Source organism: Amblyomma mixtum, chromosome 3 (assembly GCF_055824585.1).
Source record: "Amblyomma mixtum isolate Tamu chromosome 3, ASM5582458v1, whole genome shotgun sequence".
Taxonomy (NCBI): domain Eukaryota; kingdom Metazoa; phylum Arthropoda; class Arachnida; order Ixodida; family Ixodidae; genus Amblyomma; species Amblyomma mixtum.
In genome coordinates this window covers 152189921-152206221 of record NC_143014.1, presented here as the reverse complement: position 1 = coordinate 152206221, position 16301 = coordinate 152189921, and the positions used below count along the sequence as shown (strand labels likewise).

General features: G+C 50.7%; 1 protein-coding gene across 2 annotated transcripts in view; it reads left to right on the top strand.

Annotated features, from left to right (window-relative positions):
• Positions 1-16301, top strand: part of LOC149352385 (calcium-activated chloride channel regulator 1-like) — a 35274-nt gene that overhangs the window by 10162 nt on the left and 8811 nt on the right. The window contains exons 6-10 of one of the 2 annotated variants that reach the window (XM_089581545.1): positions 6467-6584; positions 9103-9342; positions 12307-12591; positions 14920-15126; positions 15309-15443. In XM_089581545.1, coding sequence (XP_089437671.1) covers positions 6467-6584; positions 9103-9342; positions 12307-12591; positions 14920-15126; positions 15309-15443 — 985 coding nt within the window. The remainder of the gene's footprint in view (positions 1-6466; positions 6585-9102; positions 9343-12306; positions 12592-14919; positions 15127-15308; positions 15444-16301) is intronic. The other variant, XM_089581546.1, reaches the window with a different exon arrangement.

Below are 16301 nucleotides of genomic sequence, written 5' to 3'. Positions count from 1 at the left end.
GCACGACTGAGTTCCGAACAAAACACAGAAACAACAGGCTGAAACACAGGCAGTTTCTAACGTTGCTATTACGCACAGCGATAGCTGAAAGGTTAAAACGTACAAATATCCCTGAACGGTCCAAGAAACTTAGTAGCTCTTCATCCCCTCATAAAACAGTACGGTTGCGAACGACAGTGCCAACATAAGGACTACAAAACTAGAACCGTGATTTTAGGCTCCGTAAAGTTTCTTGAGCAGTCAAGAATTACAATTTATTATTTATAGTATTAATAAATGCCCAATTCTAATGAGAATACTGAGTCAGTTTGCAGCCTAAAATACAGAGCATCCATGAAACCATGGTTCCGGACCTATAAGTGTAGCTGCAATCAGCATTTAGATACCACACTGAACAAAACAGCTCAGATAATCTATAACATAAAAAAAGAGGTAGATGTAACTGTACAAAAGCGTAGGAGGCGAATGAACCAAACAAAGTTGTCAAGCACCATACACCAGGTATCATCAGCTTGTAACGAGCTGCCTTTATCAGGTTTCTGCAGTTTGGCGTTCGCTTTGACTACGCCTGCGAACAAAAATTATTTTCATAGTGTATACAACGTTCACTGTTTGTAGTTGCCAGTGCAAAAAGCGCCGGAAAGGGACTTACACCGGCTATATATATATATATATATATATATATATATATATATATATATATATATATATATATATATATATATATATATATATATATATATATATATATATATATATATATATATATATATATATTGTAGTGTGCCAACTGTGACAGGTTCCGCTGCCGCCATGCGCCGACACTGCGCTGCGCCTGACGACGACGAAGTTGCCCCGCTCTCTTGGTGCTGGCTACGCCCGTCTACGCTGCCAGATCCTGCACGGCGGTTCGGTCTCTTGAGGACGCCTAATAAACGCACCCCTACAATTGGTGGAGGTGCTGGGTACGTCCCCTACCAACCTGGAACTCCGGAGCCGTACGCTGCCGCCTGTGTCAACCATGCCAGATGAGACTGCCCCAACACCGGCGGCCAGTTCAACCACCGTCATTTGTTCTGGCGCCATCCGGCAGCGTGACCCTGCCCTCTTCAGTGGGACTGCCGACCAAGATGTTGACGACTGGTTGTCATCGTATGAGCGAGTGAGCAGCTATAACAAGTGGGATGACACTATCAAGCTGAGTAACGTCATCTTTTATCTCACGGACGTGGCGAAGCTCTGGTTTCGAAACCATGAGGCGGACCTACCCACTTGGCCCGTATTTAAGAAGAGCCTTGCGGAAGTGTTCGGCCGCACTGCGGTGCGCAAGCTCCGTGCCGAACAGCGCTTACGGGACCGCGCTCAACACACCGACGAGACCTTCACAAGTTACATTGAGGACATCGTTGACCTCTGCAAACGCGTCAACGCCGCCATGCCAGAAGCGGACAAGATCCACCATATCCTCAAAGGCATCGCTGACGACGCATTTCAGATGCTCCTCGCGAAAAATCCCACCACCGTCATTGAGGTTATTAAGCTTTGCCAGAGCTACGACGAGCTCCGCAAGCAGCGCGCTTCTACACGGCGTGCCGGTGTCTGCGACGAAGCCCTCTCCACACTGGCCCTGGGCGGTACTACTCCTGAGGACTCCCCTCTTCTCAACCAAATCAAAGCCTTCGTTCGTGAAGAGGTCGCTCGCCAGCTGTCCCTCATATCCCATTTTCAAGACCCCGTCTGCCAAGTTCCTGACTCGACCCCGTCTTTGGCTCCTACCATTCGCCGTGTCGTGCAAGACCAAGTCGCTGATCTGCTACCGTCCAGCCCTGTGCCCGCGCCTATGACAGCACCCCTGACGTACGCCCAAGCGATGGCCAGGCTACGACATACGCCGGCACCCGATTCCTACCAGGCCGCCCCTTCTTTCCGTGCTCCGCCGCCGTCTGAGCCCCCGTCTCAAGCTCCGTTCTCAAGGGTTCGCCCACATCCTACCAATCCCTGGTGTACTGCAGACAACCGACCCATCTGTTACGCCTGTGGTATGCCCGGCCATGTCGCGCGGCTTTGCCGCCAGCGCCTTCCGCCTTCTCGACCTGATCTGCGATCCTACCCGTACGATGCCGAACTATCCTCGCCGAGAAGGCCACCTGGTCCCCCCTTTGTTTCCCCTGATCGCCAAATTTACACCACTCGCCGATCGCCTTCCCCTCGACGCCGTTCCCCTTCTCCGATGCTGCGACGTTCTAGCTCCGCGCTTGAGGGAAACTAACAGCCGCAGTTCCGGGGGCAAGAACTGCGCTTGTTTCGAACTCCTCAAGTCCTCCGTGTCGTCCCGCTAATGTAATCGTAGTGTTCGTGGAAGGTGCCAAGGTTCTCGCCCTCGTCGACACGGGCGCTGCAGTATCTGTCATAAGTGAAGCTCTCTGCCGCCGACTCCGCAAAGTGACTACCCGACTTTCTGACTTTTCGCTTCGCACCGCCTCATCACAGCGCATTCATCCCTCAGCCGCATGTACGGCCCGTGTCCTCATTCAAGATGTTTTGTACACCATCGAGTTTATTGTGCTGTCTCACTGCTCACACGACATCATCCTGGGATGTGACTTCCTTTCGACTCATCGTGCCGTTATTGACTGCGCTCGAGCTGAAATCGCCTTTTCTCCGCTGTGTGACGCTCCCTTTTGCGACGTACCTACGCAGTCTGCCAAACTTGTGGTCGCGACTGATACCGACATTCCTCCGTTTTCTGCTGCCTTCGTGCCGCTCTCCTGTGTCGGCGTCCCTCATTCAACTGTTTTCTTCACGCCTTCCGAAACCGCTTCCCGCCATCCCTGCCTCCTGCTTCCCTTTGCTGTTCTGACGATCGACCATGGACAAAGTGCAATTTACGTCTCGAACCCATCTTCGTGCCCGTTAGCAGTGCTCCGAGGTGAATGCCTCGGGCGTATTGAAGAACTTGATTCCTGCCTTCCCTACCCTATTCTTGATACCACCGCTTCCTTCGATGTCGATGTGCTCAGCTCTTGTGATGTTAAGAATGATCTACCGCCCTCCGACGTCTTCCACCGTGCCATTGACGCCGACCTTCCACCCGCGCTACGTGATCAACTCGTCGCCCTCCTCCAGCGCTTCAGTTCTTCTTTCGATCTTCCTCAGACTGCCTTGGGCCGTACGTCTGTCGTTGCGCACACCATCGACACCGGTACACACGCCCCTCTTCGCCAGCGCCCCTATCGTGTCTCCGCTTCTGAGCGCCGCGTGATTTCTGATCACGTGGACGACATGCTCCGTCGGGGTGTCATACAGCCCTCCCACAGTCCCTGGGCGTCTCCTGTTGTGTAAGATGGTTCCATCAGGTTCTGTGTTGATTACCGCCGGCTCAACAACATCACACGCAAGGACGTCTATCCCCTGCCACGAATCGATGACGCCCTAGTCTGCTTGCAGGGAGCTGAGTATTTCTCCTCGCTGGATTTGAGGTCAGGCTACTGGCAGGTGCCCATGGCTGACGCTGATCGCCCAAAAACTGCCTTCATAACACCTGACGGCTTATATGAATTCAACGTCATGCCGTTTGGCCTTTGCAACGCCCCGGCAACTTTCGAACGCCTGATGGACACTATCCTTAGTGGACTCAAGTGGGTCTTTGCTATCTCGATGACATCGTCGTCTTTTCTGCGGACTTTTCTTCTCATCTCATCCGCCTCGAGCGCGTTCTGACTTGTCTTACTGACGCTGGGCTCCAGATGAATTTGAAAAAGTGCCGCTTTGCTGCCCGACAACTCACCATTTTAGGACATGTAGTCTCTAAAGACGGCATTCTTCCGGACCCCGCCAAACTTCGTGCAGTTGCCGAATTTCCGAAGCCCACCTCACTGAAACAGCTCCGTAGCTTCGTTGGCCTTTGCTCTTACTTCCGTCGCTTCATCTTGAATTTCGCCACGATCATCGCTCCTCTGTCCAAGCTACTCGCAGGCAGCTCCAACCTCTCCGCTTGGACGCCTGCTTGCGATGACGCCTTCGACACCTTGCGCCGCCTTTTGGTTTCGCCTCCCATCCTGCGCCACTTTGACCCGACTGCGCCTACTGAGATCCACACTGACGCCAGCGGTATTGGACTGGGTGCCGTTCTCACTCAACGCAAACCTGGCTTCCGTGAATATGTGGTCGCCTACGCCAGTCGGACCTTGAGCAAAGCGGAGGCCAACTATTCTGTTACCGAACGAGAATGTTTGGCCATCATTTGGGCCATTGGAAAATTTCGTCCCTATGTCTACGGTCGCCCGTTCTGTATAGTAACCGACCACCATGCCCTGTGCTGGCTGGCCTCTCTCAAAGACCCGTCAGGCCGCCTAGCTCGCTGGGCTCTGCGATTGCAGGAGTATGACATTCATGTCATTTACCGCTCTGGCCTCAAGCATAATGACACGGACGCTCTTTCCCGCTCACCACTACCTAGTGCTTCATCGCCTGCTCCTGTGTCTGCTTACGACTTGTCCTCGCTTGCCCCTGCCGACATGTCCACCGAGCAGCGGAAAGACCCTTGGATCGCCACTCTTATTAACTTCCTTTCGAGTCCTACGACTGATAATTCGTCCCGTTCACTCTTACGTCAAGCCCGTCACTTTTCTATTCGGGACGGTCTCCTCTATCGTCGCAATTACCTGTTCGACGGACGCAAATGGCTCCTAGTGATCCCGCGCCATCTACGCATCGACATTTGCGCCGCTTTCCATGCGGACCCCCAGTGTGTCCACGGCGGCGTGTTGAAAACCTATACGCGTCTGCGTCTCCGATTCTACTGGCGTGTCATGTACCGCTTTGTTCGCCACTTTGTGCGATCTTGCCCATCCTGTCAACGGCGTAAATGTCCGCCTCACACCTCGCCTGCTCCACTGCAGCCGTTACCCTGCCCTGCCCGCCCGTTTGACCGCGTTGGCATAGACCTCTACGGCCCCCTCCCTCCCACTCCCGCTGGTCACCGCTGGATTATCGTGGCCGTGGATCATCTCACACGTTATGCTGAAACGTCTTCATTACCATCTGCCTCCGCCCGCGACGTGGCTTCCTTTCTTCTAAAGAACCTGATTCTTCGCTATGGTGCTCCTCAAGAACTGCTCAGCGACCGTGGACGCGTATTCCTGTCTGACGCTCTTGAGGCCCTCCTCAAGGAATGCCGCATTATCCATCGAACCGCTTGTCTTACCACCCTCAGACCAACGGCCTGACCGAGCGTTTCAACCGAACCCTCAGTGCCATGCTGTCCATGTACGTCGACGCCAACCACTCCAACTGGGACCAAGTTCTTCCCTTCGTCACCTACGCATATAACACTGCGACACAAACCACCACTGGATTCTCTCCCTTCTTTCTTCTGTACGGCCGCGAGCCCCCCTGCACGATGGATACTCTTCTTCGCTACCGACCCGACATTTCCGAGTCCACGCCACTGTCCGACGCTGCCAGGTACGCCGAAAAATGCCGCCAGCTTGCTCGCTCGTTTACCACGCAGACCCAGTGGCAGCAAAAACATGACCGCGACACTTCCGCGGCCTCTACCTCCTACCCTGCCGACTCCCTTGTGTGGCTCTGGGTGCCTCCCACAACTCCCGGCCTTTCGCGGAAACTGCTGCATCGGTATCATGGTCCCTACCGGGTTCTCAAGCAAACATCTCCGGTCAATTATATTGTTGAGCCTGTTGCACCCGCTGCGGACTTGCGTCGCCGTGGCCGCGAAACCGTCCACGTCGACCGACTGAAGCCGTACTACGACCCCTCTGTTCTTCCTTCCCCTTAAGACGCCAGGATGGCTCCTTTTCACCCGGGGGAAACTGTAGTGTGCCAACTGTGACAGGTTCCGCTACCGCCATGCGCCGACACTGCGCTGCGCCTGACGACGACGAAGTTATGCGCCGACACTACGCTGCGCCTGACGACGACGAAGTTGCCCCGCTCTCTTGGTGCTGGCTACGCCCGTCTACGCTGCCAGATCCTGCACGGCGGTTCGGTCTCTTGAGGACGCCTAATAAACGCACCCCTACAATATATATATATATATATATATATATATATATATATATATATATATATATGTTGCACATGCACGCGGAAACGTGGTCTGCATTTTGTACACCGCTTTTGCAGACATGTTCATATTTATTCTTTTTTTGTGCTTCTCTCTAGCGCATCTTAATCAAGTAGTTTCTGTACTGACCCGTGCTATAGTATAGGCACAGTGCAGAAGTTGGAATCAGCATATCTCATTTCTAAGCTTCCAGACACTCCCATACCTTCAAATGCACTCCTGCTGTCTATTACTCGTCTCTGCACTTCAAAGAACACTTCTACTTGTGAGGCGAGGTAGGCAGCGCGTGATACCTTTCAGTGACCTAAGTGGTGATAGTAACAATAATAACAGAGCAGCTGTAGATAATGCTCGAATGACTTCTAAATCCCTCTCCTACAGTGCTCCAAGTCTATCCGTCCAGCCGGCCACACTATTCGACTACGTCAAGCCACGGACGCATCGATATTTCTACGTTGTGCAGGCATGCGCACCTGATTTGACGACCCAAACATACACCGTAAGTGCCGACGACCTATTCGCAAAAGCATCCACTATACTGAAAGGTTTAGTTCATTCAGCCTCCCGTTTGCGTTGCGTCTTACAATGCACGCATAGCGTCTGGTGACGATAATGAAACATTTAGGCACTCTCGGTCTCTGCATTTGTTCCTTTAACTTTAGCGCTCACATCTTGTTCCCTGCATTCGTTCTCAATGCCTCAAGAATAAATCATGTGCCTTTATTCGTTATTGCTCGCATAAGCATTTGAGAAAAAAAAAATACTGGAGGCGTGCCCACAGCGGCAGCGGGACATGCCTCCGGTTCACTAAGCTCCAGTTGCGTGCATATACAAACACACAAAAGAAACGTCCACCGGCGTTCACGTACGCGTGAAAAAAAATCGTAATGAAAAAAAATCTGAGAGAGCGGTTACCGTCACCTGCAAAGCGAATTTCAACGACAGCAGGCTGAGCAACTATGCCTAAATGGCCTCTTCCTGAATGTTTTAACACATTTCACAAAACTGTTTTCATAAGTCCCAGCAGACGTCTCATAACGAGTTCATGGTTCGCGAAAGCCCTTCCGAAAAGTATAGAGAGAGCGCAGCTTTCATGGCAGTTGCCGCGTGGGACTGAAACATATAGGTATAACGTTAGCGCTTAAAGCAGGAGCAGAGGTACGTAGAGGCCCTTGACAGCATCGCAAAGTTGTGTTACAGCTACTGTGAAGTGAAGGAAATGTAATACTGGCGACTTCCAAACCACAATCATCAATTAGATCGCCCATGCAATTGCATTCGCGCGCTGCGTTGCATACAAAAACGCTGTAACTTAGAATCCGATTCGCTTTGCTCTATGTGTGTATGCACAGTCATGCAGAAAAGTTTGCAGGATGCGCAATCGCGAAAAAAAAATGTTTCTGCGTTGCAACACTAGTCATGCAGCTAGTATTCTTCCAGATGATGAAGCCCGCATTTCTCCTAGTGCTTCAATACTTTTAATTGACCAGCAGTCGGCCGGATCACGCAGAAATATTTTTTTTTAGCGAACCCGCATGCTGCAGACTTCTGCCGATGACTGTACATACTTACGTAGTACGTTAGCTTTGAGCCTCCGAACAGTCGTAATGAATTTCGAATGTTTTTCAAGGTGCTTTGAATGTACTGAGGGCGTTTTTTATTTCTGGAATACAGGGTTGTTACTAAATTGAACTAGAACATCTTCCGCGGAAGTCCGTCTGGTTGGGTTCGAAATAAAAGTTGAGAAATACTCACACCAGCCAATAATATATTTTAAGCCCAACGTTTCGAGTCTAAGGCAGTCCCTTCTTCAGCGGTGATTGATAGGCGAAGAATTAGCAGCAGGGAGCGAAGTTGGTGTGAGTATTTCTCAACTTTTATTAATAATAACTTTACATATCTTGAACTGTTCATGACCAGTGAAAAATCTCTTTCGGAAAGTTTCAGGGCCTCAAAAGGAATTCACACTGGCATAATATACTTCTAGCGTACCTTTGAAGTAGAAACGTTTTGCGCCGTTGGAAAAGAACGCCAATGCTAGTATAAAAGCAGCGTCAACAGCGCGTACATGCCGCGCATGGAACACTCTCTCCTTGATCGGTGCAAGTTGGCGCCGCCGCATTCGCTATCTGCTCGCGACAAGCTTGGTTTTGTGGTTTGGTTTTGTGGGGTTTAACGTCCCAAAGCGACTAAGGCTATGAGAGACGCCGTAGTGAAGGGCTCCGGAAATTTCGACCACCTGGGGTTCTTTAACGTGCACTGACATCGCACAGTACACGGGCCTCTAGAATTTCTCCTCCAAAGAAATTCTAGCCGCCGCGGCCGGGATCGAACCCGCGTCTTTTGGGTCAGCAGCCGAGCACCATAGCCACTGAGCCACCACGGCGGCTGCTCGCGACAAGCGTCAACAATCCTCTGCCGCAACGGTGTTTCGCGCGCTTTGTTCGGAGCAAGTTGAGAAACTACAGTTTATAATAAACCTAGCTACGCTACTACGGGCTTCCTTTCGCGCGCTGCAACTTTCTGGTTAATAGTTTTCCAGTGCTTAACTTATTAATTAATCATAACTGGTTAATGAAGTTAGCGCCATATAAAAAAAAAACTCGTCCTGCATTCTTTAGCGGACCGCCGGCAGTACTGTTTGAATGTCAACTCCACAGCAAGTACCAGCTTTTGGAAATAACCCTTGGCTCATTTTTTATGGCACGCCCTGCATAACTGAGTCTGTCCATACAGCTTTTGTCAGACGACAAACGCACAGTGAACGCAATATCGCCACGTACTGAAAAGATAGCTCAAAGCGGATCAACCAAGCGTTAGGTGCCGGGGCGAGCAGACATAAAATTTTTAATTTTTACATAAACCGTATAGCAATACGTGAGTTCTGTTGATCAAGTTTTGCCTTTAATAAGCTCTCGCCCTGTTATAGATGCTGCAGTGTCTCATGCCAACTGAGCTGTGACGACCACTACGGTTAATTTCTGCCCTGAATGCGGCTCACTGGTCTCCTGGCGCAGAAAATCATGGCGTCGGCGAATGAAGGGCTGCGACGCTTTCTCTACGCCGCACCGCGCGCTTCGCGGTGGAATCTGGTCCTCCTGGACGGCGGCAACGTGAGCGCTCCTGCCGAACCTGACTTTGACAGTAATAATACTACGTGGCAGGCTCGGTGGGAGTACCTCCGAGAGTTGGACAGGAACATCAAGTACACCTGCGTGGAGCCTGGCGTCGAAAGCGCTTTTAGAAGTATTCTGAAGGTGAGGCCATTTTTTTTTCAAGGGAAATTCTTTTAGACGAGTTTTGGTATAATTAATGATAAGAACAGTGTTCGTAACAACTGACATCGGAAGAGATACAAACAGAACGAGTAGAGAAGGGCAGACGGGAAAGGCAGGAAGGGTTAAGCTTCCTGCAGCTTCCTAAAGGCTTCCTTAAGCTTCCTAAAGGCAGGACTCAAGTAAGCCTGGCTGTACTACGCGGAGGGTGGGCTGCGGTCTCTGAAGGCAAGTGCGGCTGAATGCGTAAAAAAAGCCCATTGCAAGCCTCTAGAGTTCCCATAGGGGCGGAGAACATGCAGTTCAAAAAGAGGTTCACAGACGAACTCCTCAGTCATGTACGCAAGCTTCTGCCACTTACACAGACGATACCGCTCTATGCTTCAGAGCTGCACATGTGCCAGAGCTCGAGCAAAAAGCCTCATATTGTTAACACCTGCTTCAAGAATGGTCCGAATTTAATTCACTAATTATATACTTCGAAAAAAAAAACCAAGCTTTTCAGGCCTCGTAATAAGCTCGTGTACACCCGCCATTTTACCTAAGGATGGGCTCATTACTCATTTGAATTGCTGCAGCATTTCTAGTCGCCATTTTTAGTGCTAATTTGCTGTGGGATGAACACGTGATATGGTTGACGGCAAATTATCGAGGGTTGCTGTTATTTTGTCCCGACTGCGATATTTAATTTTCAAGAGCATTAAGCAGATGCTCTACGATTCACTGTTTTCTTCTGTTGCTAATTATTGTTTTTTTTTGTATGGGGTACTATGTCATTCAGCAATATTAAACGGCTGCACCTACTTCTAAAGCAAACTTTTCGAAATATTATTAATGTTCCGCGATTGGAACGTACCGAACCGATCTCTGCGGCACTTGGCGTCACCCCCTTTCCACAACTGTATGAAACTGTACTCTTAAAACGGTATAAAGCAAGCATTGAACAAAATAACTATTGTATTATAGGCCTCTCATCATTAAACTATAAACACTGATGTACACTGCACACACCGCTTTTAGATAGTTTGTACCAAAAACCCGCACAAACTATGGTCACGAAATGTTGTACTACACTATTACACATTTATTACAGTGCATAAAACTGCTAGTGACTCATTGGTGATGAGAGCGGCGTCGTTGACGTAACACACCACGCGATCGTGACGCCACTGTCACGTGACTGGTAACTTCAACGGCAGCGAGGAGCTTTTCGAGTTTCGAGTGCGTTCCGCGGAGGCGTTGGTGTAATATTTTCATTTATTCGCAAAAAGCAAAATCAGGATTAGCAAAAGCCCACATAGCTGCGCTGGTCAAATGCACTCAGAGAAAGTGTTATTGTAGGACACTTTTTCTATCATGTATCCGAAATTATTTAAAGGTAGATACTGCAGATTCTTTTATGTCATTGGGATTGTGCTCGCTTTTTTGGCTGCAAGGGCTTTGTTGCAATTTTCGTGTGCGCGAATATGATACTATTTTCAAGTCTTTGTAGGGTGCATCGACCTCTGTCAAGTCGTTACACTGGCCTTTTGTCGGAGCATCCAACATCCCCATGACGTTGAAGAAATGTACTGAATTGAGTATGCGGCCAGTTATGGCGTCAGCCGGCGTAAAAATGTTGCGAAGAGTTAGCTGAGGTAAGCCGCTGACTGACGCCGGAAAGAAGAGGACGCTGACGCTTCAGCTGCAGCTTATTCACTCCGTGTGTTGCTTCGGCCTATCGTTTCTTTCTATCGCTCTCCCCTTTCTTTCCTTCTTCCTGTCCTTTTACGTGCGCTAGCCGCAGCTCAGGTGCTTCATGTTTCAATGGCAAATGGCGCGGCTAGCAGCGTGTTTACCTTCCATTGTTAATTTATTAATAAAGAATACCTAATAATACTTGCTTCGCTGGCCAGTATACATGTAGACACGCGTGCTAACGCATGGCAGAGATAACTCTTCAGAGAGTCTCCAATCGCTTTTTTTTCCCCGCACCAGCCGTTTGATTGTGGCCAATTCGCGGACAGTTTACTTGTCTTATAATTTGATGCAAAATAAGCTGGAACTGAGCCATTTTGAGCATATATCCTAAGCGTCAGCTCAAAAGTTACGGAGAGCACAACGGAAAAAGCACACAAGACGATGCCTTCGACGGTGTAAATACGGCTATTGCTATTAACATGCAGAAAACCAAAGTAATGTTCAACAAGCAAGGGAGCAGCAGTTCGCAGTTGGTAGCGAGGTGCTGGAAGTAGTAAGAGAATATGTCTATTTAGGGCAGGTAGTGACAGCTGATCCAGATCATGAGAGGGAAATAACTAGAAGAATAAGAATGGGGTGGAGCGCATATGGCAGGTTATCTCAGATCATGAATGGCAGTTTACCAATATCCCTCAAGAGAAAAGTATACAACAGGTGTATCTTACTGGTACTCACCTATGGGGCAGAAACGTGGAGGCTAACAAACAGGGTTCAGCTTAAGTTAAGGACAACGCAGCGAGCTATGGAAAGAAAAATGATAGGTGTAACGTTAAGAGATCGGAAGCGGGCGGAGTGGGTGAGAGAACAAACGCGCGTTAATGATATCCTAGTTGAAATCAAGAGGAAGAAGTGGGCTTGGGCAGGGCATGTAATGCGAAGGCAAGATAACCGATGGTCCTTAAGGGTAACGGAGTGGATTCCAAGAGAAGGCAAACGTAGCAGGGGGCGGCAGAAAATTAGGTGGGCGGATGAGATTAAGAAATTTGCGGGAATATGGTGGCCGCGGCTGGCGAAGGACAGGGTTAATTGGAGAGACATGGGAGAGGCCTTTGCCCTGCAGTGGGCGTAGTCAGGCTGATGATGATGATATCAGGCAGCCATCGCCAGACAGCCATAGCGACTCGGTCCTCGTGTACTGCTTCCGGCGTGCGAGCTGGAAAGCTATTTTTAAGGCAGACAACCTGATGGGAGCTTTGAAACACCCAGGTGGCGCAGAACGAAGCCACAACGGTGGTTGCGTTGCTGCACAGCCGCTCGGCCACTGCGGCAGCCATCGACGCGCTGGCCGCTGCGGACACGGTGCGTCTCGTTCTGATCTTGTTCGACACGGGCGCTCCCCCGGACTCCACCTGGAGGTCGGCGGCACTCCGAGATAGCCAGCTGTTCATGGTGCCCACAGCTGCGAGCCAGGAGACCATGGCGGCTCTGGTGGACCTCGCCTTGCACACGACCCACCATGCAACGGCGGACCTGGATGGAGACGTGGTCAAGGCAAGGCACGGGCTGCGCTGCTCATAAAGTCGCGTTCTATCGCAGGAATAGGGCGCCATTTACGCCTCGTAAAATTCCCGCGTTCCTTCTGTTCCTCATCGCCGAGAACTCTTTCGACGCTGTGCCCGAAGATGACGTTACGCTGCTAGTCGGTCCGCGCCAAGTACAGACAATACCAGGTGTTGGGCGAGTTGGTGTTCACGGTGACCCATAACTGCAGCGCGACAGACGGGACAGACGGGACAGAGATGAAGAGAAGAATGGCCTGAGGGGCGAGTTGGTGCATGATGAAATGAACGGCGGCTCAACAAGGACACTAACAAGAGAGGGGACACAAGAGGGGGGAGAGATGAAGAGACACAACACAGAGCGATCGCCAAGTGCAGCTTCGGAAGTCGACTCCGATTAAGTCACAAAACACCGGTGGAGAAGATGCACCACTGAAACCACACATTGTGCCGGCGCAGCGATGCCGCGCGCCTTTCGAGGGGTCTAGCAATTAAAAAAAGAAAGACCGGCTAAGCTAAGCTTGAGGCTTAGTTGGTGTATATTCAGCGAGAGCAGACGCCCAACCTGGAAGTCACCTGAGAGACGCCAAAACGGGCCTGTGGGAAGCCCTACCGGGCAGTTGCCTGTGAGCTGCCCAACTTGGCAGTCACCTGTGAGACGGTTTGGTTTGGTTTATGGGGGTTTAGCGTCCCAAAGCGACTCGGGCTATGAGGGACGCCGTAGTGAAGGGCTCCGGAAATTTCGACCACCTGGGGTTTTTCAACGTGCACTGACATCGCATAGCACACGGCCCTCTAGAATTTCGCCACCATCGAAATGCGACCGCCGCAGCCGGGATTGAACCCACGTCTTTCGGGTCAGCAGCCGAGCGCTGTAACCACTGAGCCACCGCGGCGGAGCGTATGGGGCATGTGCACTGAGAGAAAATGGGCCTGTGAGACGGCCAACCGGGCAATCGCAGATCTGTAAGGCGGTACGGCCGACGCCACCGACGATGCGCTCGGCACAACAGCACAGACGATTCTTTACTCGTGCCCGCAGCGATGGCTCAGTGGTTATGGTGCTCGGCTGGTGACCCGAAAGACGCGGGTTCGATCCCGGCCGCGGTGGTTGAATTTCTTTGGAGGAGAAATTCCAGAGGCCCGTGTACTGTGCGATGTCAGTGCACGTTAAAGAACCCCAGGTGGTCGAAATTTCCGGAGCCCTCCACTACGGCGTCTCTCATAGCCTTAGTCGCTTTGGGACGTTAAACCCCATAAACCAACCAACCATACTTTACTCCCATGTAATTCCAAAGAATTCGAAAAGACGCACAAATCTAGCGCGTAACTCGCGTTTAGATGTCGAACACATGTACTATCGCGCTCAATATGAGTTGCAACGCGCGGTCATCGACCGGGGCTCGTTCCGTGGCGTGCCTCCTCCAAACAGTCGCTCGGAATTCTGGGAGAAACTGCTGTTCCAGGAAACAACAGCACCCCCGCTCAGGAAAAAGTTTCTCCCAGAATTCCGAGCGACTGTTTGGAGGAGGCACACCACGGAACGAGCCCCGGTCGATGACCGCGCGTTGCAACTCATATTGAGCGCGATAGTACATGAAAAGAGGCAAAACGGAATCTAGTAAGATAACTATAAAATTAGGCGAAGTCCTTAATTCGCATTTTTATGAGCAAGCGATGTAAAGACAAAACCTCCGGCTGCGCGATTCGGCCGTTGGGTGAAGCCCTGAAGCCAGGCGCGTATAGCCAATCCTTCAGTCCCTCAGTTTAGCATCGCTAAACGTAAGTGCCGTAACTGTCACTGTAAAATGCGACATTTTCACAGTTTGATCCTCTAGCGGCCAGGATCGCAGACTGCTCAGAACAAGCAAACATCAGAGCCCTCGTCTTCGTTTAATTTCACCCCAGAAAAAGCTATCGCTTTCCTTATTCAGGGTCAGATAGTGTGTGTGTGTGTGTGTGTGCGTGCGTGCGTGCGTGCGTGTGTGTGTGTGTGTGTGTGTGTGTGTGTGTGTGTGTGTGTGTGTGCGTGCGTGCGTGCGTGCGTGCGTGTGTGTGTGTGTGTGTGTGTGCGCGCGCGCGTGCGTGCGTGCGTGCGTGTGCGTGTGCGTGTGCGTGTGCGTGTGCGTGTGCGTGTGCGTGCGCGTGCGCGTGCGCGTGCGTGCGCGTGTACGTGTGCGTGTGTGTCAGACGATGCAGGTGAAGGAGCAGAAGGACGCAGAACTGTTGCATTATAAAAACAAAAACATGAAATCCATTCTTAATCCTCTCCACGCATTTAAAAAGAAGCGTACATGGTTTTTGCTGCAACTCATCGCAGGTTTTCCAACGGACGGATGTGCTTCTTCAAGATGGCGTCACAGGCACCTTCAACTTCAAGTCATTCGGATCTAACGTGCTCTCGTTCATCGTCGCCTGCCCAGACGTGTACAGCATTGAAGAAAGCGATGTCACGTTCAACGGGACGGTGGTGCCATCCTACCGGGTTAAGATGTCCATGTTCGCCACGGAACAGCAACTTCCAGAGGTGCGGATCTTGTCGCGTATAAACGCATTTTGTATTTGTGAACGAGGCTTTTGCCCTATAGAGGCGGATGAGTCGCTTCTCAGTTAGAGCCTGATAAACGATAAATGCTCTCTCTTCCTCTCTATTTATGATTTTTCCTCTCATCAGAGAGTCTGTATCGACTTACTCCCATCGACCCGCAGGATCCAGATATCGTGAGCGTTCCATATGCGTTGACGGCACGGAAAAGCAGTCAACGCTGTTCGTTCATGGCCAGCATTCGCGGATCTGTGCAAGAGCCACGAGTTCGTCTACGTGGATGGTTCCGACGAAAGAAAGTGCGCATTTCTTTTTCTTTTTTTTTTCTTCTATGCTCCACTTTACTTCGGAAAGTCTATGTCTTTCTAACTTCCACCCAAACTGCTGCAAGGACGGTACCAGGACATTAGCGTGTGGCGGGAATAAACAGCAGGGGGGAGAGGAATAAAATTTCAGGCACCTGTGACACCTGTGTGAGAATTTGCTTTCCACAAGAATAAAATAAATAAATTGAAAAAAATGCAGCGGTGCGAGCTTCGCATACTCGCTCGCCAGCGAAGGAGCTTAATGCGGGCTTCACTATCGCGAAATGTCCTCCTTGCCAAGGTGTGAAGGAAGCGCTCAGAAAATATTTTGTGCGGCTTGCCATATTTGTGGTGGCGGTCGTCACCCCTCGCCTCTGCTTGGCGCCGTCACTGCACTCTTGCCGCAGTCCCAATCATGCGGTTATCTGCTGCGGTCAGTAAAAGCGTCGTAAAGAAAACAACATTGAGGCCGTTATCTTTCTCCTACGGCTTTCGTCTAGGTTCGCTGAACTTAGTTCCTGCGTTATGGCTTCTCGCGTCGCACGCGAAAAGCCTGTACGAGGCTCAGTGCGACCCGGCCTCGGACCAGTATAACGCCCCACACTTCCCAATTAGACCTTGCTCCATCACGCCTACAGCCCTTCGCGAGGCCAGAATGAAACTGACGGCCAGGTCAGGCTTCTGTGCAGAACTCAGCTGTAGTTCTGGACCGGCGCATGTCTTGTGCATGCATGCATTGAGCATTTCGTAATGAATATTATCAGCAAACCTACGTATCGTTTTCGGATCGTAGTGTTAGAATGTAATTATATTATGTGTTTAACTGCTAAGAAAAGCTACCGGCTCAGCACT